The sequence below is a fragment of the Arabidopsis lyrata genome (assembly GCF_000004255.2).
Source record: "Arabidopsis lyrata subsp. lyrata unplaced genomic scaffold ARALYscaffold_8, whole genome shotgun sequence".
Lineage (NCBI taxonomy): Eukaryota > Viridiplantae > Streptophyta > Magnoliopsida > Brassicales > Brassicaceae > Arabidopsis > Arabidopsis lyrata.
The window spans coordinates 16,664,548-16,685,302 of record NW_003302548.1 but is presented as its reverse complement, the minus strand read 5'-3'; the positions used below and the strand labels follow the sequence as shown (position 1 = coordinate 16,685,302).

The 20,755-nt window shown below is 36.1% G+C and overlaps 4 protein-coding genes across 6 annotated transcripts; 2 read left to right on the top strand and 2 right to left on the bottom strand.

The window, feature by feature from the left end:
• The first annotated feature begins 8,173 nt into the window (after positions 1-8,173).
• Positions 8,174-10,790, top strand: LOC110225687 (ankyrin repeat-containing protein BDA1-like). The gene is made up of 4 exons (XM_021015593.1): positions 8,174-8,589; positions 8,981-9,264; positions 9,528-10,272; positions 10,683-10,790. Exons 1-3 carry the CDS (start codon positions 8,277-8,279, stop codon positions 10,224-10,226), a joined length of 1,296 nt encoding a protein of 431 aa, XP_020871252.1. The 5' UTR covers positions 8,174-8,276; the 3' UTR covers positions 10,227-10,272; positions 10,683-10,790.
• A 2,086-nt stretch (positions 10,791-12,876) lies between these two features.
• Positions 12,877-15,089, top strand: LOC110229429 (ankyrin repeat-containing protein BDA1). Its single transcript, XM_021029585.1, has 3 exons — positions 12,877-13,287; positions 13,402-13,685; positions 14,104-15,089. The coding sequence occupies exons 1-3, from the start codon at positions 12,975-12,977 to the stop codon at positions 14,791-14,793; spliced, it is 1,287 nt and encodes a 428-aa protein (XP_020885244.1). The 5' UTR covers positions 12,877-12,974; the 3' UTR covers positions 14,794-15,089.
• Positions 15,090-15,340: 251 nt separating this feature from the next.
• LOC9300424 (50S ribosomal protein L24, chloroplastic) lies at positions 15,341-16,878 on the bottom strand. Its single transcript, XM_002864302.2, has 4 exons — positions 16,594-16,878; positions 16,103-16,141; positions 15,740-15,970; positions 15,341-15,663 (listed from the first exon to the last, which is right to left on the bottom strand). Exons 1-4 carry the CDS (start codon positions 16,705-16,707, stop codon positions 15,451-15,453), a joined length of 597 nt encoding a protein of 198 aa, XP_002864348.1. The 5' UTR covers positions 16,708-16,878; the 3' UTR covers positions 15,341-15,450.
• A 14-nt stretch (positions 16,879-16,892) lies between these two features.
• Positions 16,893-20,109, bottom strand: LOC9300423 (calcium/calmodulin-regulated receptor-like kinase 1). 3 transcript variants are annotated; one of them, XM_021029579.1, is made up of 9 exons: positions 19,923-20,109; positions 19,568-19,823; positions 19,028-19,398; positions 18,602-18,755; positions 18,226-18,352; positions 17,959-18,044; positions 17,797-17,868; positions 17,510-17,713; positions 16,893-17,425 (listed from the first exon to the last, which is right to left on the bottom strand). In XM_021029579.1, the coding sequence occupies exons 3-9, from the start codon at positions 19,342-19,344 to the stop codon at positions 17,072-17,074; spliced, it is 1,314 nt and encodes a 437-aa protein (XP_020885238.1). In that variant the 5' UTR covers positions 19,345-19,398; positions 19,568-19,823; positions 19,923-20,109; the 3' UTR covers positions 16,893-17,071. The 3 variants fall into 3 exon arrangements, with proteins under 3 accessions (XP_020885238.1, XP_020885230.1, XP_002864347.1); XM_021029571.1 differs by having other exon boundaries at positions 19,573-19,823; XM_002864301.2 differs by lacking the exon at positions 19,568-19,823 and having other exon boundaries at positions 19,923-20,108.
• Positions 20,110-20,755: the final 646 nt, after the last annotated feature.

Here is a 20,755-nt window from a genome sequence, read left to right as displayed (position 1 = left end):
TGAAAAAGAATGGGCACAAGAGATTTTTTCTTTCTTTACGACGAGAAATAAAAAAAGTACTATGTTAGGATTACAAAATTTGGATATGTAACAAATAGAACAATACAAATTTGACCAATGAATGCCTCGCGTTGGGTTTATACTACAGTTTGCAAATTTTTTTCAATTTTATAGAGCACTAATGAATGTTTATTTTCAAAAATTACATGAACAATTGATGGAATGTTGTTTCAAAAAATTAAATATCAATTGTGAACAATGTTTTTACGAAGTATCGTATACAATGTTCATTGATACTGATATACAATAGACGGCACTGTTTAGAATACTGATTTACTATCAGTTTCAAATTAGTAAATTATTAATGATAAAAAATTATGAAAAACTAGATTGCTATACGTAAATAGTGGTGTTTCATTGTTTCATGTACTATTTTTTTTCAAATAGTGTTCTATAAAAAAACAATTTCGTTTTACTTTTCCTTCAAATTTTTTTTTGGAACCATCCCCTTTTAGTCCTAGATTATGTACAACATAGTTTTATATAAAAGGCATGGCAAATAAGAACAAAAATAACATTGATGACAATTAGGCATTTTGTTAAAACGAATAAAGTAAATGGTCCCTTTATTCGTCAAAGATGGCAGTGAGACAAAGCTTACGTCAAAGATGACGACAAAATTCTATCCCATGCAAAAAATATTATTTGGAGCTTTAAATATATCTATCTGCAAAAGCCACCCACTCATAATTATCCGCTGAGAAAATGAAAAAAAAATCTGAATCTGTGAGCCCAATAATAAGCCGAAGTTTCAAATCTTAAGATTTCGGATTCTGAAAAGAAATATATAGTCGATAGTTATATATAATTGTATATATAATGTGCAATGCAAAATAATTGTGATATTCATTTTGATTCATTAACAGTTAACTAACAACTAGTAACTACTAGCTAGTCTACTAGTATTGTTTTTTTTTGACAAAAATAAATACAATTAATATGTGTGACAAACATTTTGGTTCATGGCGGATATATAGATGTGAAAAATGTATTTTTGTTTGTCTCCTTTCATGATGCAAATTGGTATCTAACAGTATGAATATGTAAAATTTAGCGGATATTTACCTGTATACCGTATATAATTAATCATATTAACTTTGGACCGAATATGAATCGTAAATGTGTTAATGCAGAAAAAATAAAAATCATTGATAATACAAAAAAAAATTGGATATTGTTGTGAAACTTATTGTTATCTTATTTCATTCCATGATTAACGATACATATATATAGGCATATAAACCTAGGGTTTTAAAGTACATAATGAATAACCCTGATGGGCTTATTGGGTCCGGTTATAAGTCCAATATGATGTATTATAACACTCCCCCTTGGACGGAGTAACCGGACCTGATGGTCAATCGGGATTTCGATAATACGCTGGGGAATGTTGCCTCATTAAAACCTTACCAGGAAAACCCAGTGGGAAAAACCATGGTGAAGGAAAAAGAGTACAACACGCATTACTCCCCCTGATTAGAGCATCACCGTAGATCTCTAAGTCTACGCATTCCTATTTGTTGGATGAGCTTCCGGAGTGTTGAAGCGGGCAATGATTTGGTGAAAAGGTCGGCGGAGTTATCGCATGATCGGACCTGTTGAATGCTGATCGTACCATCCTTCTGCCAATCCGAGGTTGAGAAGAATTTCGGTAGGATGTGCTTCGTCCGATCTCCTTTGATATAACCTTCCTTGAGTTGAGCAATGCAAGCCGCGTTGTCTTCAAACATAACCGTGGGCTCCTTATCTTCTTTCATACCACAATCTGATCGGATGTGCTGAGCCATGGATCGTAGCCAAACACATTCTCTGCTGGCTTCGTGAATGGCCAAAAGTTCTGCATGGTTTGATGAAGTGGTAGTGATTGTCTGCTTTATCGATCTCCAAGAGATAGCTGTTCCTCCATGCGTGAACACATAACCAGTTTGAGACTTGGCATTGTGCGGATCTGATTGATATCCTGCATCAGCAAAACCAACTAGTCCATCCTTGTTGTGGTTAGTGTAAAACAGTCCTAAGTCTTTAGTACCTTGAAGGTATCTTAGGAGGTGTTTGATACCATTCCAGTGCCTCTGAGTTGGACATGAGCTGAAGCGAGCTAGGAGGTTCACGGCAAAACAAATGTCTGGTCTAGTGTGACTAGCCAAGTACATTAACGCTCCTACAGCACTGAGGTATGGCTTTTCTGGACCGAGAATTTCTTCATCGTCCTTCTTGGGACCAAATGGATCACTGTCCAATCCTAGGCTCCGGACAACCATTGGGCTGTTCAATGGGTGGGCCTGGTCCATATTGAATCGCTTGAGTACTTTTTCAATGTAAGCTGCTTGATGCACAAGGATTCCTCCTTTAACGTACTCAAGTTGTAAACCCAAACAGAGTTTAGTTTTACCTAGGTCTTTCATTTCGAATTCTGCTTTCAAGCAGTCGACTGTTTGGGAGATTTCACCAGATGTTCCGAGGATGTTTAGATCATCCACGTAAACTGCTATGATTACAAATCCTTTGTTTGAGTATTTCTTGATGAAAATGCATGGACTGATGGGATCGTTTTTGTAGCCTTCTCTGATGAGATATTCGCTTAACCGGTTATACCACATACGTCCACTTTGTTTCAGTCCATACAAGGATTTGTTCAGCCTGATGCAGTATTGATCTCGAGATGCATGCTTATCTTTAAGCTCTATGCCATCTGGTAATCTCATGTATATTTCATTGTCGAGGGGCCCATAGAGATATGCGGTGACAACATCCATTAACCGCAAATCTAGATTTTCTCTTATGGCCAGACTTATGAGGAATCGAAAAGTAGTTGCATCCACCACCGGAGAATAAGTCTCCTCATAATCGATTCCGGGTCTCTGTGAGAATCCTTGTGCTACAAGCCGTGCTTTATAACGAACGACTTCACCGAGTTCGTTTCTTTTACGCACAAAGACCCATTTATGGCCCACTGGTTTGACATTGAATGGTGTCCGGATGATCGGACTAAACACATTCCTGAGTTTGAGACTCTTTAACTCCACGTTTATGGCTTCTTTCCATTTTAGCCAGTCTGTTCTATGAGTGCACTCTGTGATAGACGTGGGTTCTAGATCCTCTTGCGTGTTCGCAATATCAAGTGCTACTTTGTATGCAAAGAGTGCATTTAAGTCGACTTCTTTTCTGTTCCATTGGGTTCTAGACATGTTGTAATTGATAGAGATCTCATTGTTATCGATCTCGTCAGAACCTAGAGATTCGGCGTCCCGAACCTCTTCTGGTGGTTCATTAGAGTGAGTCTCAGCGCGCGCTATGTCTGTTATATTGGGAATCCCGGTTTCAACTATTGCACCTTTCTTTGATTTCCGTGGATTCTTGTCTTTGGAACCTAGAGGTCTGCCACGTTTATTTCGTGATGCAGACTCTGTAGCAACTTGAACTTGTCCCGTTGGAACAGTGATTCGTACTGGTGCATTACAAGCTGGTATGTACGATTTGGTTACTTTGTTCGGGTCAGCAAAGGAATCTGGCAATTGATTAGCTAGCTTTTGATAGTGTATAATCTTTTGGATCTCCGAATCACATTCTAGAGTCCGAGGATCTTGCCAATTTAAGGATGTTTGATTCCATGATAGCTCTTTGACCAGCTTGTGTTTCTCTCCACCCAATGTTGGATATACCGATTCATCAAATTGGCAATCCGCATATCTGGCCTTAAATAGGTCTCCAGTGGTCGGCTCGAGATATTTGATGATGGTGGGAGAATCAAAACCAACATATATTCCCATCCTCCTTTGAGGTCCCATTTTGGTTCTATGTGGTGGAGCAATGGGTACATAGACTGAGCACCCAAATGTTTTGAGATGGGAGATGTCTGGCTCATGACCCTGTAATAATTGGGATGGGGAATATCTATGCTCACTAGATGGTCGGATGCGTATTAGTTCAGCAGCATGTAATACTGCATGTCCCCAAGCTGAGACCGGGAGTTTCGACCTCATGAGTAATGGTCGAGCAATCCATTGGATTCGTTTAATGAATGATTCAGCAAGTCCATTCTGAGTATGGACATGTGCCACAGGATGTTCAACGGTCACCCCCATGGCCATACAGTAATCATTAAACGCTTAGGAAGTGAATTCACCAGCATTATCAAGACGTATAGTCTTTAGTGGGAAGTCTGGAAAGTGGGCTCGTAATCTGATGATTTGAGCCAACAACCTAGCAAAAGCTTGGTTCCGAGAAGACAACAGGCATACATACGACCAACGGGTCGAAGCATCTATTAGTACCATGAAGTACCGGAATGTCCCAGAAGGTGGGTGAATGGGACCACAGATATCTCCTTGGATTCTTTCCAGAAAATGCAATGTCTCTTTGGACACTTTTACTGGTGAAGGCCGAGTGATCAACTTCCCTTGGGAGCAAGCTGTGCACATGAGGTGCTGAGGGAAGACTCGGTTTTCTCGAAGGGTGTGTCCTTGAGAACTTTGGATTAATTTATACATCATGGTTGTACCGGGATGACCAAGCCGGTCGTGCCAAATAGTGTAGTCTTGGAACCGGGCTTTGAGAGCATTATTAGCCTCAATCATACTGACCTTGGCATAGTAAAGGCCAGTAGATAAAGCGGGTATAGTCTCGAGGACTTGTTTATGGCCAAGTGTGATCTTAGTGATCAGTAGGGATTCTTTATTCCCTTCACCCTGAGTTTCTATGTGGAAACCATTAAGTCTGATATCTTTAAAACTTAAAAGGTTTCTTTTTGAGCTGGGTGAGTATAATGCATCTGGAATGTCCAGATGTGTGCCGTTTGATAACAACACATGGGCCTGGCCGTGGCCTTCTATTAAGTTCGAGCTACCCGCTATTGTGCTAATATTCGCGGTTTGCATGATTAAATTTATGAAATAGCTCTTGTCTTTGAGGATAGTGTGGCTGGATCCACTATCCACCACTATGATATCCTTTTGAGTGTTCATATCTTCAATTTAAACAAGAGGTATGATTTAAAAATGAGTAAATCATAAGATTCATAAATTAATAAAATATCAAAATGTCTGAAAATAAATAGCAAATGAAAATAAAACAAATCCCCAAAATGAAAAGAAACAAAATAAAAATAAGCAAGTGTTCAGATGATAGAATCAATCGAGGAGATCTGAGGTCTCGTAGTCCATGAGATCGGTCGGCTCGGTGGTGGTGTCGTTAGCATCAACTTGCTGGGCCATGTTAGCTTCAGCAGGTGCTTTCCCATGTTTCTGATACAAATCGCAATGAAACTTGGGAGTACGACAGTTCTTTGTCCAGTGATTGAACATTCCGCATCTGGTACAGGCAGACTGATTGGTTGGGTGGGCAGGGCGGTTTGGTTTAGAGATACCACGGCCTTTACCGGAACCATAACTGAGGTTATGTCGGTTGCCACGTCCGTTTCCGCGTCCACGCTTTCCACGTCCATTCCCACGTCCATTCCCATGTCCATGGCCACGATCTGAGGATCTGTCTCGCTGGACATTATAGGATTCTTTGCGGGAATCTGGTACTGGAGCCGATCCCGGGGGCCTCTGGGCACTGTTCCTCATTAACAGGTCATTGTTTTTCTCGGCCAAGAGCAAACAGGATAACAAATCTTCGTACAATGTATGTTTCATTGCACGATATTGTTGCTGAAGCACAATATTTTGGGTATGGAAGGTGGATAATGTTTTCTCGAGGAGATCATTATCAGACACCTCTTCACCACATAGTTTCATGATTGAAACTATCCGAAAGAGTTCGGAGTTGTAGTCATCCACAGATTTGTAATCTTGGAACCGGAGTTCCTTCCAGTCAAACTTGGCTTGTGGCAAGAGCACCGTTTTCTGGTGATCATACCGTTTTTTCAGGGCCACCCAAAGTTCGAGTGGGTTCTCAAGAGTGAGATATTGCTGTTTGAGGCTTGCGGCCAAATGATGGCGGATATGAAATATCGCCTGGGACCGGTCTTTATCAGATGCGGTGTTATCCGCTTTGATACACTCACCCAGTCCCTTTGAGTTGAGGAAAATCCTGGTGTCCAGGGCCCATTCGAGATAGTTTTCACCGGAGACCTTGAGGGCCTCGAACTCGACTTTCTGAATGTTTGACATCTGAAACATGAAATTGATTTCATTAGGGGTTTCTTAAAAGGATAGTTATATGAAAATAATTAAATTTTCTATTTGAGGAAACTTTATATTTGAGGAAAGTTTCTAATTTGGGAAACTTTCTAAATGAGGAAAGTTTTCATTCCGGGTCATTTGCTATTTGAGGAAAGTTTCTATTTTAGGAAACCTTCTAAATGAGGAAAGTTTCTATTTTAGGAAACCTTCTAAATGAGGAAAGTTTCTATTTGAGGGAAGCTTTCTAAATGAGGAAAGTTTCTATTTGAGGAAAACTTTCTAAATGAGGAAAATTTCTATTTGAGGAAACCTTCTAAATGAGGAAAGTTTCTAATTTGGGAAACTTTCTAAATGAGGAAAGTTTTCATTCCGGGTCATTTGCTATTTGAGGAAAATTTCTATTTTAGGAAACTTTCTCGGGAATCGTAAATTTTAAGGATACGGAACATAAGTTCGGTTTAATGGTTTAAAGTTGGACCGGAATATTAGATTCCGGTTTAGGCCGAATTGATTTCCGGTTTAGAATAACCAGTTTGAACCGGTTTACCCAGATTGAGATCCGGTTATTATTTTTTTTGGAACCGGTTTGATAATCGGTTTAACCGATGAACCGAATTGATATTCGGGTTTAGGAGTTAACCGAGAATGATTTCCGGTTTAGGGGATACACGAAAATTGCGGTTTTGGATTTGATTTGATTTAGGTTTTAAGATTTCGGCCATGGCTTAGTGTTTTCGATTTTGAGTGTTAGGTTTAAGTAATACAAGGTTTTTGATCTTTAAGCTTTTAAGGTTTTGTTTTTACCTTTCACCAATTGGGGTTGAACGGATTGAACCGGGAGCTTAAGACCTCGGTAACTCAAGCTGTCGATGAACAGTACCGATGAACAGTGTCGACGTGAACAGTATCGGCGAACAGTGTCGATGAACAGTATCGATGAACAGTGTCGGCGTGAACAGTATCGGCGAACAGTGTCGATGAACAGTATCGGTGAACAGTGTCGATGAACAGTACCGATGAACAGTGTCAGCGTGAACAGTGTTTTGCGATTTTTAGGGTTAGGGTTGTTAAGAGCAAACTCGTGCTGATAACGTGTTGTGAAACTTATTGTTATCTTATTCCATTCCATGAATAACGATACATATATATAGGCATATAAACCTAGGGTTTTAGAGTACATAATGAATAACCTTGATGGGCTTATTGGATCCGGTTATAAGTCCAATATGATGTATTATAATAGGTTTTTCTCTAGATACTTTTAAAATTATAAAATATTTGTAAAATATTGGAATGAATGACAACGAGGCCTGATATGGACAGTGTATCTACTTCAACCTAAGTAACGTTGGGATCATACCACATGACATCTCAAAGAGAATTAATTTTGATTTTGATTTTTCAGTCGACAACAATCTTCTTTCTTTTGGTCAGAAACACTCGACAAAAATATATGTCGTCATATTCGGATCCTTTCTATAATGACCGAAACGTAATCCACTTCTAAGAAGTTTACTACGCTCAGTATGTGAAATATATATACGATGGTAAAATATTTGAAATGATGACTAAATATGTGACGTTAATCGTCATGTGACCTATAAGTCTACAAGTCTATAACTATTATGCATGTGTTCCTAATCAGGTATTTATGAAGAAATACAGATGATTAAGCACTGATAAACTATATATAACAAAAAGACTTATATAAGTGATCACTGATAAAAATTGTGAACAGAAAAAAAAAACTTTTTCGTTGGCCAGTTTTATGTTTGAAGAGCGAATCCATCTTTGTACACACGCATATATATGCAACTAAAGCTAATTGCAGTTTTAAACATTGAACATTAAGCATTATATCTCCTAGAAAACATCTAAGTCAACTGTTTGTATAATAAAGTACACTTATTCTTCCATTACTAAAAGCGGTCCTTGTCGTTTTGCCAAGCAACATTCTGACTAACCAATTGTATTGAATTGATTAAGTCAATACTTCTTAATATTCTTTCTTAATCTATATAACGACGACGATGCTTTGATTAGTTCATTGTTGAAACTGTTCCTTGGAATTATTTTTCTTTCTTTGTGACTATGGATCGAAGGTTGCTGTGGGTTGCTGATTCGGGTAACGTTGATGCTTTATATGCTCTAATTCACAAGGATCCATATATTTTACAAAACATTGATGCTTTACCTTTCGTCCACACACCTCTCCATGAAGCTTCATCAACCGGAAAGACAGATTTAGCGATGGAACTGATGGTTTTGAAACCAACTTTTGCCAAAAAACTAAACGCGGATGGGTTTAGTCCTTTGCATCTTGCTGTTGAAAATCACCAAGTTCAGTTAGCACTAGAACTAGTCAAGTTTAATCCTGATCTCGTTCGTGTTACTGGGAGAAAAGGTATTATTTGCTTCCCGTTCTTGGTTTCTTAATTATTCGGTCACTCAGAACTTTTGATTGTTTATTATGTTTGTCTTTTGTGTTTATATGTTTAAATGTTGTGCTTGTATTAAAATACCATGTTGTTAAAATGAAACATTCTATAGTTCATATATATCGTTTTTAATATATAAATATTTTAACTCAAAATTTTCCAAACTTTTTTTTTGGTGAGACAAATTTTTCCAAACTTAAAGATTTGTTTTTGAAACCATCAAATCTGATACGCTATATGAGAAGAATTGTCGATGCATTTATGTTGTAGGGGATACTAGATATAAAAGAACTTAAATTCCATATATTAAAAAAGTTTGATATTGTCAAATTTCTTTGTTTAATCACCAAACTACAGGTCTGACACCACAACATCTTGTAGTAAAAAAAGGTGATGCCAACCTTCTTACTGAGTTTTTACTGGCTTGTCCTGAGAGCATCAAAGACACGAACGTGAATGGTGAGACTGCTCTACATATTGCGGTTATGAATGATAGATACGAAGAGCTCAAAGTGCTCACAGGATGGATACATAGATTGCACAAAAGCGATGCTGCATCTACTGAAATTCATGTCCTGAACAAACGTGATCGCGATGGCAACACGATCTTGCATCTTGCGGCATATAAAAATAATCATAAGGCATGTTATTACCCGTCTTTATAACTCGAAATGCATTCTCGATATTCATCATTGATTAATGGTTCTTCAAATTTTCCAATCTTATATTAAGAAGAAGATAAAAAAACCAATTAAGTATGCAAAGATATAGGTTATATCCATCAATATTGTCAATTGAATCTAGATTAATATAAAAGTCACTAAAATTTCATACTCTAATCTTCTCTGGACCATTTATGTGTTATATGGTTTTCTACTGAATGGTTGTCGTGAAGATTCTACAGGTAGTCAAACAACTATTAAAATGCATATCGTTGAACCGGAACATCCAGAACAAAGGTGGTATGACAGCCCTTGATATCTTACGTACTAATGGATCTCACATGAACATAAAAACAGAGAAAATGATACGAAACTCAGGCGGTAAGAGCGGGGTTTCTCTATCAAAAGTTAAGACCGCATCAGTCTTCTTGAGATCGCCCGTAACTTTTGTAGAATATTGCTCCACGGCAATGACTCGCTATAAGAACCGTATGTCAGACGGAACAAGAAATGCCCTTCTAGTAATAACAGCTCTGATTATTACAGCTACATATCAAACTGCTGTCCAACCGCAAGATAAAGATGAAATATTTTACAGGGGAAATATCATAATAAATGTGTTGTTTGTGTGGGGATTCAATACTATAGCATTTTGCTTGGCTATTGCCTTGACATTTATACTCTTACCGGTTGGTAAAGCATATAATTGGTGGTATATCTTCATTTCGGTCCCTCTCGTTTGTTCTTACGCGCTTTCGATGTTTCTCAAGTATATAGAGTTCCCGATATTATTTATGCCCTTATACTTGATGACGGCATTCATACTCGGATTTCTAATCTATGTATTTGTACTATACGTGAGATGGAAGAGGGCTAAGCAGAAGAAGGTACCAGAACCAAAAAGTGAGCTGACTTTTGAAGGCTTCACGTCTATGATCTAAGCCGCTGATCGACCTTCACATGAGGTTGGGTTATTCATGTTTGATTGTAAGTTTATTCATGTTTGGGCACTTTTCATATTGTAAAATAATCAGAGAATTGTATTTTTGGATACTCTGCTTCCACATTGTGCAATCACTGCGGAAAAAAAAATGACGAGTTCCGACAGTTCATATTGTGCAATCACAACATTATATGAAAAGAAACGAACGATTACTAGTTTACTTATAAGATCGAATGATATGTTTTTGTCAACAGTCAATAATAATGTAGCATCACTTATTGGCTAAATATGAGAAAATTATCAACTTAAAAATATATATATATATATATATCATTTAATCAAGGATGTTTGATGATTCTAAAAAACATTCTTTTGTCATTTCAATCTTTTCTTTCTTTTCATTGGCTCATTTTTTTTTTCTAATTTATTTGATATCTTTTTTTTTGTGCACTAGGTGAGAAGCAGCCTTTGAGCCAATTGAGTACTTTTTTCCAGTTTCTTGGCAACATCTCGAGTGACCAAAATTTAATTGGTGCTAATTAAGTCAATGTACTTTTGAGGTCCCTACAAAAAAAGGTACTTTTGAGGTATAAAATGAATACAACTAATACAAAATTATAATAAATATTTAAAACTTAAAATCATTATTTTTATAGGATAGTTTGAAAAAGGTAGTTTAGTTAATGTATAGGATTTTAGTTAAAAATATATATAAGAAAGTAATGTTTTTAGATGTTTTTCTATTACATGTAAGTTGGTTTTTTGAGTCTTTTGGGGTCAAGTTCAATTGCAAATTTTAATCTGGCATTACTAATAATATGGGAAATATCAATGGATATGCTCAGACGATTGGAAAATTAGTTCTTTTTCCTCCCTAAATATCTCATCTACTGTTTAATAAATTTGGACTTTTTTGCCCCTATCTTCATTATTTCATTTCTCTTTCTTGCTTGTGTTTGATGTCAGAAGAAGAAAGTAAAAAAACTGTAGACAATTTTATTCTCTGTCGATACTCATGACGGACGTCAACGTTGAACTCGAGACCAACTCCGCCGAGACGGCATCTTGACCCAACGATTAACTCCAAACAAACTGCGCCGTGACGGCTCAATGACCCATGTGTTCGCCAACAATTGATTGAAACCATTGTGGTTGTTGTGAAAATTGAGTATTAGGAGGAGTATTGAGTATAAATGATCCTCAGGAATCAATGGTTATAGTCATGGACGATGAGGAGGACAATTTTTTTGTCTCTGTTTGTGTGGTTTTGAGTTCTAATTAATATGGAATTCCAATTTGTGAACACGTCTATGTTTAAGTTTCAATTTGTGGTGTGATGTATCTAATACTTCAATTGTTATCGGAGATTATGACGGTGGAATTAGAAAAACTGAGATATTTTGCTAAACTAAAGATAAACTTCAGTTGATCCGATAATTTATAAATTAACGATTAAAGAATGTAATATTCCGTTAAATAAACTATTAATTCGTTATAAATATATGTAATATTAAAGAATTAATAACTCATTTTTTTAGTTGGGTAAATAAATTATTCTTTTATTATTGTTAACAATTTATAATATTACTTAACATGTTATTATTATTGTTATCGTTTATAATTATATATACCTGTTATTAGAAATTTTTATCGAGTTAGTTACATTAGCAAAAGAGTAATTATGCATAAATATATATTTTATTATAATTATGCATAAATAAGATTACTGGTTTTAACATGATAAATATGCACTGAACACATTAGATATGAATTTACTATGAAACTATACTAATTAACATGCTAATCAAATAATTATACACACAAATACTATACTATATGTAACCCGTTATTTTTATATCTAATATAATATATTTGTTTACATGATAAATGTGAATTTATCACATAAATTATAAACTTATCGCAATATAATATAGTTTAACTCGGTATATTTATTTTGTATTCATTGTTTAGGGTGCTAGTACTCCTAAAGTTGGTGAAGTTATTGGAATTCAGAGTAACGCAAATGCTAATAAAAAAATTAGTCGATACCTAAGTTATTCTGTAATGTTTTCGTTACTTATAGCTCGTAATTTTTATCTTTTGCTCTGTCTTAAGGTGTTGCTAATACAGATGTTGGTAATGATATTTGGCTGAAAGACAAACGCGGACAATAATAACGTGGTCAGTCCATAAATTGCTTAACTCGGTTAGCCTCTGTATCTGTGCTATACAACTAAAGATCTTTATGTTGTATAGGGGTATTTTTGTCTTAATTATTTAAGGTGAAGAGAGAGAACTAAATTACTAATTATGAAGCATACATACTTAATTTTTCTTTCGTCTGAGCATAGATATTTAACTCACCCAAAACTTTTTAAAATTATATGAACAGAACCTGTCTCCAAGGACATGACCTGTCCGGTTGGTCATCACTAAAGCTTACATTACTATACCAGTCCAAGACAACTTTTTTGTATCCTAGCGATGATTATATCCTGCAATAAGTGAGAAGCTACATGCCTTTGAGTTCTTTCCTTCCAGTTTCTTGGCAACATCTCGAGTGACCAATTTAATTAAAGACAGTACTAATTAAGTCAATAGACTCACTTAAGTGGTGCTAATTAAGTCAATAGACTCACTACTCAGAAATGAAAAACACTATATAACTATGCTCCCCATAAGTTAAATTAAAGACAGTACTACTACTCTCTTGGTCCTTACAATTATTTTTCTTTCTTTGTCAAGTATGGAACAGAAATTGCTTTTGGTAACTCACTCGGGTAGTGTTCATGATTTATACTCTCTTATTCGAGAGGAGCCAAACATTCTTCACAACTTGGATGTTTTACCTTTCATCCACACACCTCTCCATGCAGCTTCTTCGGCTGGGAAGATAGATTTGGCAATGGAACTGATGATACTGAAGCCATCCTTTGCAAAGAAGCTAAATGCGGATGGTTTTAGTCCGTTGCATCTCGCTGTTGAGAACCAGCAATTTGAGTTAGCACGAGAGCTAGCCAAGTTTGATCCCAGTCTTGTTCGTATTCATGGAAGAGGAGGTACTGTTCCTGTTTCAAAATCTTTAACAAAAAATACTTTAAAACATACATATAATATAGAATTACTTGATGAGAGAATTTTTGTTTTTGTTTTTTATCTTATAACGACGACAGGTATGACGCCGTTGCATCTTGTGGCAAGGAACGGTGATGTCGAACTTCTTACTGAGTTTCTTCTAGCATGTCCTGAAAGCATTACAGATGCAAATGTAAATGGAGAAACTGCTTTACACATCACGGTTATATATGATAGATTTGAAGAGCTCAAACTTCTCACAGGGTGGATGCAAAAACGCCGCAATAGTGCCGGTGCATTCACCGAGATTCGCGTTCTGAACAGACGCGACCGTAATGGCGACACTGCTTTGCACCTAGCCGCAAACGCGAACAATCACAAGGTATGTACTTTCCATTTTTTTTTTCTCTTAAAATTCATTCATTCAACTTCTTTGAACTTTTGTTTTATCGTCTGTAATCATTGTCAAGGTGTTTAAGTGGTTGATCTCTTTAAGCTAATAAGTTAATTACTATCCTGGTCTATTTGGGATGTGGTCCAATATAACCCACGTACTATCAGAAATAGACCTAGAAACACTGTTAGATCTTAAATTGTAGTGGATTCTATCCTAACAAACTCATCATTTTATGACGACATTACATTTAATTTGTAGAGTGAACTCTTTCAAATTCACACGTTCTCATTCTAAAGGTCAGTCCAAACATTTATAGGTCTCTAAGGGAAATAAAAAAAAATTATGATCATATTTATATTGATACTAATTAATAAACTAGATATAAATCCATATTTATATACAGGTAGTGAAAAAGCTGTTAAAATGTATGACACTGGACCGGAACATCCAGAACAACAATGACATGACGGCCCTAGATGTCTTACGAGCCAATGGACCTTCCATGAGTAAAGATACAGAGAAAATCATTAAAAAGTCTGGTGGTAAGACTAGATGCTGTCTATCCAAAGTTGAGAAAATGTCTGAGTTTCTGAGAAAACCGGTCACATTTAGGGAATATTGCAAAACGAAACTGATACGTTACCGGAGTCACGTGACAGACGGATCGCGGAACGCTCTTCTAGTAATAACAGCTTTGATAATCACAGCTACTTATGAGGCTGTATCCGACCCGAAACCTATGAAGGGAGAAGTTACTTGGCATGCAATCATATTAGACGTTCTAATGATATGGGGATTCAATACAACAGCCTTTATCGCATCTATCGTGTTGACATTTATACTCTTACCAGTTGGTAGAGCATATACTCGGTGGTATATGTTTATTACGGTGCCTCTCGTCTGTTCTTATGCAATTTCGATCTACATGATGTATGAGTCAGTGGAACTCATCATCTTGTATCTAATGATCCTATTCGGATTCCTCGTGTATTTACTGGTATTCTATGTGAGGTGGAAACGGACTACGCTGAAGAAGGTGTCGAAACCCAAAATTGAACTGATTTCGCAGGACTTCACCAAGACCACGGTTTAGCAATTTCAAGCGTTGGTTTGTTCCCTGTAAAACTTTTATTGTTATTGTTAGTGATAATTGAGTTTGCTCATTTGTTACTTTATATAATTAAGTGTGGGTGTGTTAAAGTTTTATGTATTAAGAGTCATGATCCGTATAAGTTAGTTATTTGTCAAGAGTCGTAAACAAAAAGAAGAGACACAATTCTTCATGTTGTTTTGTTTTTATTGTTTCACGTCTATATATAAAGACGTTGTCTTTGTATTGTAACTACATCATTCAGATTTTCAATAAAACAAAGTTGTGTGTTTCGTGCATAAGAGAATCGTTTATCCTCTGTTATTGACTATATGAACAGTACCAATTTAATTGGTGATGATTAAGTCAATATAGACTCAACACTCAGAAAAAATTATGCAATCATATTTATCTACAAATTTAATCAACGAAAATGAGTGTTTATTTTCCAAAACACTCATTTTGGAAAATACTCTTAAAGATTATATATTTTGAATAAAGTACCTGTTTTAAGGTTCAACCTAAGGTTACTTAAGAAAGCAAAAAGGTGTTTTATGAGGAAGAAAATTTTATAATTTACCTTAAAAGGGATTCAATACTTCCATCCAATGCATAGGTCTATTATATCAAAAGTGCACTGAAGAAGAAAGAAATGAGACGCTAAGATGCGGAGGTAACTGCAACTTGAGTGGTTTCTTTATCCTTAGCCTCCTTAAGTTGCTTCCACTTCTCAATGGTGTCGATAAGTTCCCCTGTTTTGATCAGATATCTTACCTTCTGTCCATCTTCAAGCACCTTGTGACCCACCCGGCTTACTACGTCTTTTTCTTTTGAATACAACATCACATTTGAGCTGTGGATAGGTGCTTCTATCTGGAAAGCATAATACATTTTGCACAATCTTCAATCATCACTCCAATCTTGCAAAAATAAAAATATGGTTTCTGACCTTGACAATTTGACCAGGTTCTCCCTCTTCTCTGCTCTTCATGTGTTTTGTTTTGAGGTTAACATCTTTGATCACAATGGTACTGTTGTGAGTGAAGATCTTAGTGACCTCTCCGATTTTACCCTTGTCGCGTCCAGATATCACTTTGACCGTATCTCCAAACTTGACATGCATTTTGTGGAGAATCGGAAGACTGTTTGGTTTGCATTCTTTTCGTTCCCAACGCTTGAGCTGAAAAGGCAAACACATAAATCATTGAACAACAACTCATCTTCCAATCTCATGGGTAGAAGAACTCTCAAGTTTTCTTGTGGTTGCAGAATGAAAAGTACAAAGTATGATGTAACGGATCTTTGGACTAACCTTTGCAAGAACAAGACACGGGTTCTCCGCGGGCTTGACCTGCAAATGAGTACAAGAAGATAAGCCGAGTAATAAGGAACCATCCAACTGCAGGTTGCACTCAACATAAAAGCAGTAAGCAAACTTGCAAAAACCATTCTTCTGACTCAAATAAAAACTCGCAGCTGTGTTCAACCAAAACCTTAAGACAACCAAATTTACAAGAGAACACTTTCTTCTGTAAAAAAAGTGAGCCAGTGCTAAACAGATATGTATGTTCATAACGCAGAGTAACACTAAAACATAGACAATGCACAAAATTTCATATCCCAATAAGCAGAATTCATCGATTCAATTTTTCACTCGTTTGAGAGATATTTGTTGAAATGGGTTTGGATATCAAAAGCTAACAAATGAACCTAATCTATAACACACCCATGTAAACTACATAACCTAAAAGCTTGAACATGATTAAAAACCTAAATCGACCAGGAATCGAAAATTAAAGTTACCGGAGAAGCGACGGAGAGGGAAATCGGAGAAATTAAACGCTGGCCCAGGAAAGAAGAGTTGGAGGATAGAGAAAGAGAAGTAAAAGAGCTCTGAAGAGCAGACATGGTTGCCATTTTTTTCTTGCTCTGCAACTTTCACACTTGTTTCTTCTTCTTCGTCCTATCCGTTCGACAGATGACGATAAAACATGGATAACGATTGAACGTCCTATCACTGGGCTAGGTTTGAATTGGGCCTTGAATTCAATTATTTTTATAGCCCAAACATATATGGTACATCATTGAACTCGTTTCAACAGTAAAAAAATATTTTTTTTCATTCACAAAAGAAAAATATAGACAACCTAGTACCATACATCATAGTTGAGTTTCTCCTACCAAAAGACTAAAAACCCAAAAAAAATTTGAAGATAAATCACATTTTAAGAGTTGATAATAATTTAAAAACTTTATACTTTTCTTTTTGTTGTTGTAAGAATCACAAGTCTTCAGCTATACTACTGTCCACGGAATTATCCCTCCGATGAGTTTCTGATCGTAATGATCCGTTTGCGGTTAGCTCACCTTCTGACTCCTCCACTATCGGAGGAGGCAGAGGCCGCGGAGAAGGCGACGGAGAATTCTTCTGTCGTTTTCTGCAATGTCTCACCTTAATAACACGAGTCAAAACCTGAACAATGTCCCTCATGTTAGGACGTTTTCTAGGTGCACGAGAGATGCATTTGTAAGCAAAAGCTGCAACTTCATTCACTTCTTGTAAATCAAATCTCCCATCTAATCTTGAATCCACTATCTCTTCCCATCCAACTTTTTCCTCTGCATTCATCGCCGCCTGTCATCAACAAACAGAAGTTTATTTAAGTCTTTATGTGTAAACGATTGGAGATTTCGAGGAGTTCTTGGTTTCATATATTACCAGCTCAACCAATTCCATTAGACCTTGTTGAGGATTTCTTCCTGCTATAAGCTCGAAAAGCAAAACCCCGAAGCCATAAACATCGCTTTTCTTGGTGAATGTTCTTGTGGAAATGTATTCTGGATCGAGATAGCCAAATGTTCCTCTGATGTTAGCAGCATGTTTATCAACCATTTCTTCTCTGGAGAGGCCAAAGTCAGCAACCTAAAAAGTAAAAGACAATCCACCATGAGAAACTTGAAGTGGTTAATAGAGTGAGATTTCCAGGAGAATGAAGACATATTTACCCGAGCTCTCATGGATTGGTCTAACAAAATGTTGGAAGATTTGATATCTCTGTGGATTACAGGAGGAACCGCCTGGAAAAAATTGAATGGAAGCATTGATATTGAGGTTGTGTTTCTCAAGAGATGCATTAAGATGGTGGATGGTTTCAGAAATTAGCTTACCCCATCATGAAGATACTCTAAACCTCGTGCCACATCTAAAGCAATATATACCCTCAAATCCCAGCTCAACGGTTCATGTTTTTCGCCTGTATCATAAGTAATATTTTAGTGCATCTCAGATCTTTATGAAGGCTCATCAATAGGTGAAGTCTAAACCACCAATTCAATAAATATGTCATAAAGAAACCGAATAGTTCAATATTTCATTGACAATTCATTTAGTGACAGGCAGATTTTTATGGTATGTAGAAATAGGTAGTTGCTTACTGTATAAATGTGAAGCTAAGCTTCCTTTACTCATGTAGACATATATAAGCATGTGTTGGCCTTTCTCTGCGCAATATCCAATCAAGTTCACTAGGTTACGATGATGCAACCTTCCCAATAACATAACCTGAAAAGAGTAGGCGAGTGGATGAGTTTATCAAGAAACTGAAGCAGAGACTAAGAGAGTAAGAGATATGGATGGTTCATGTAGCCTGTCTTATAGATGACACAACTTATGGATTCAGTACTAGAGATTTCAGAAAGCTTATTGTAATGCTTAAACGTCTGCCTAATGCTACATTTTACTAAACTAATTTGTTCTTTGGAAATGAATATCATACAGAATCATCAGCTACAATCCATGGATATATCTTACCTCTGTCTGAAACTCTTTTTCGCCCTGTTTAGAATCAGTGGCAAGAACTTTAACAGCCACAATCTCACCAGTAGACATTTGAGCTTTGTAGACAGGTCCAAATGCTCCTTGGCCTATCAAAGTCGTGAAATTACATGTCGCTTTCTGCAAATCCCTGAATCAATCACCAAAGAACATATATCAGAAACGGTATATAACCTCAAGAATGCAAGAAACTATCATATCTACAACACAATATCCAACTATACACACTAAAACATGACATAGATCCCAGCATTCCCCTTCCTAATGAACTTTCAAACTTGGAAACAATGACCAAAGTACTACTATAACAAGAGAAGTCTAGTCCTCAATAGTTAAGTCAATAAAAAATAACCTTATCAGGAAACTATGATCAAGAGAATCTTGTCAGAGGAGGAGACAAACCTGTAGGAATATTCCAAAATGCCAGAAGCAGAGATGACATTACTCCTCTTATTAAACCCTTCAAGCCAAACAGACCTCCCATTCTTGGAAGATTTCACAGGCGAATCCGGACCAATGGTCGAATCCGACATTACATTACAAGAATCAGCTCCATTCTCTCTGATAGGAATGGTAGCACTTCTTCTTGAACCACTATTGACAATCTGAGACCTTTTTCTATGATACCTAAAGCAGAACAAAGCTGAAATAGCTAAAGCAACACCAATCACCAAACCTAATGAGATCCCAACAATCAAACCAAATGATTCTCCTTCCATTGTCAATACTAATAATGGTTTCCTCCTTATTGTCTCAAGCTCTTGTATATGCTTCTGCAAAAAAAAAAAAAAAAACAAATAATAATGGATCAGAGATGAAGTATTTGTTTAATGGGACAATGTCAGACGAAGAGGAGGACAACAACTCATTTCTCAATTAAGAAAATTAGCTTAACGTTGACCATCGAACTCTTCAACAAAAGCTTGCCGAGAAAATTAATACCTCACCAAGATAAAATTACTGAGATTCATGAAGCTCAGAGATTGAATTCAACTTCAGAAATTGAAGTTAAAATCCAGCGGCTATAGATTAGATCCCGAGGAAGAAGGATTTGAAAATGAATCTAGAGAATCGCGCAATCTTTTGAAACGCTGCTTTGAATAAAAAAACTTTCTTTATTCTCTCTATTTCCCTAAATTTCGTCGTTTACTTTTCCATTATTTCGTCTTCTTCTTCAGCAACCAAACCCCAAAGAAGACTTTCTCAACAAAAAATCCCCAGAAAAAAAAAAAAAAAAATCACACCTACTACACAAAACAACAACAACGAAAAAAAAAACAGGAGAATCGAATTTTACCTGTAGAAATGTGTAGGATTATAGGAAACTGGTGCATTTTAACAGAGGATCCATAAGGAAGAAAAGTTATGAAGAGAAAAAATGGTCGAGAGCTTTGCTTTGATTACAGAGAAAAGAATCCAAAGAGTGAGAAAGAGACTGAGAGAGAGGTTCTGCTTCAAGCAAACGATAACAAATAAAACTTTAACAAAAAACGATTACAAATAAAAAGGTAACAAAATTTAGCTTTTTTTGTCACTTTATTTTATTTATTTATTTATTAATATTATAATGTATTAAAAGTAAAAAGTTTATGGAAAATTCAAATTTGGTTTACAAATGTAACAACGTTTGCTTCAAACTTTAAAAGAATGAAACGGAAAGCTTCTTTTTTTCTCTCTCTTTAATTAAAATGACGTTACTACTCCTATAATTGATTCTCTAGATTTTGAGTTTTTTCGATATCCTCTAAGCATATATAAAATTAAATAAGATTTATGTGATAATTTTATGTTGTTTGGTATGAATAGTTCATATATCCTTCGATTACAAAATTAGTGGTTGATAGATTTCGTCTTTTATATAGAAAAGAGTAACAAGCTCATGGTAATAAAACAAATCCTTATCTATCTACTAATTTGACTATTGACTAACGTATAAAAATTATATTATTGTCACAGAAATGTAAAAAAAAAAAAAAAAGTGGTAGACTTCAGATAAAATATTTTACGCAAAAATAGAAAGTGCATTTGCATATAAAAAATTTTAAAATGTTAATTGTGTTTGTGTCGTGTGAGTAATGGGCCCACGAATATGACTATACTTAATATGATTGGATGAATTTATCCTTCCAG

Bases quoted from the DNA above. Each gene is read 5' to 3' on its own strand.
- LOC110225687 (XM_021015593.1), top strand. From the start codon at position 8,277: ATGGATCGAAGGTTGCTGTGGGTTGCTGATTCGGGTAACGTTGATGCT. The intron at 8,590-8,980 runs GTATTATTTGCT...ACCAAACTACAG, and splicing joins TCGTGTTACTGGGAGAAAAG to GTCTGACACCACAACATCTT. The intron at 9,265-9,527 runs GCATGTTATTAC...AAGATTCTACAG, and splicing joins CATATAAAAATAATCATAAG to GTAGTCAAACAACTATTAAA.
- LOC110229429 (XM_021029585.1), top strand. From the start codon at position 12,975: ATGGAACAGAAATTGCTTTTGGTAACTCACTCGGGTAGTGTTCATGAT. The intron at 13,288-13,401 runs GTACTGTTCCTG...TAACGACGACAG, and splicing joins TCGTATTCATGGAAGAGGAG to GTATGACGCCGTTGCATCTT. The intron at 13,686-14,103 runs GTATGTACTTTC...ATTTATATACAG, and splicing joins CAAACGCGAACAATCACAAG to GTAGTGAAAAAGCTGTTAAA.
- LOC9300424 (XM_002864302.2), bottom strand. From the start codon at position 16,707: ATGGCAACCATGTCTGCTCTTCAGAGCTCTTTTACTTCTCTTTCTCTA. The intron at 15,971-16,102 runs GTTAGTCCAAAG...TTGCCTTTTCAG, and splicing joins CGTGTCTTGTTCTTGCAAAG to CTCAAGCGTTGGGAACGAAA. The intron at 15,664-15,739 runs GTCAGAAACCAT...TATGCTTTCCAG, and splicing joins AACCTGGTCAAATTGTCAAG to ATAGAAGCACCTATCCACAG.
- LOC9300423 (XM_021029571.1), bottom strand. From the start codon at position 19,596: ATGAATCTCAGTAATTTTATCTTG. The intron at 18,353-18,601 runs GTAAGATATATC...TACTCTTTTCAG, and splicing joins AAAAAGAGTTTCAGACAGAG to GTTATGTTATTGGGAAGGTT. The intron at 18,045-18,225 runs GTAAGCAACTAC...CTTATGATACAG, and splicing joins CTTAGCTTCACATTTATACA to GCGAAAAACATGAACCGTTG.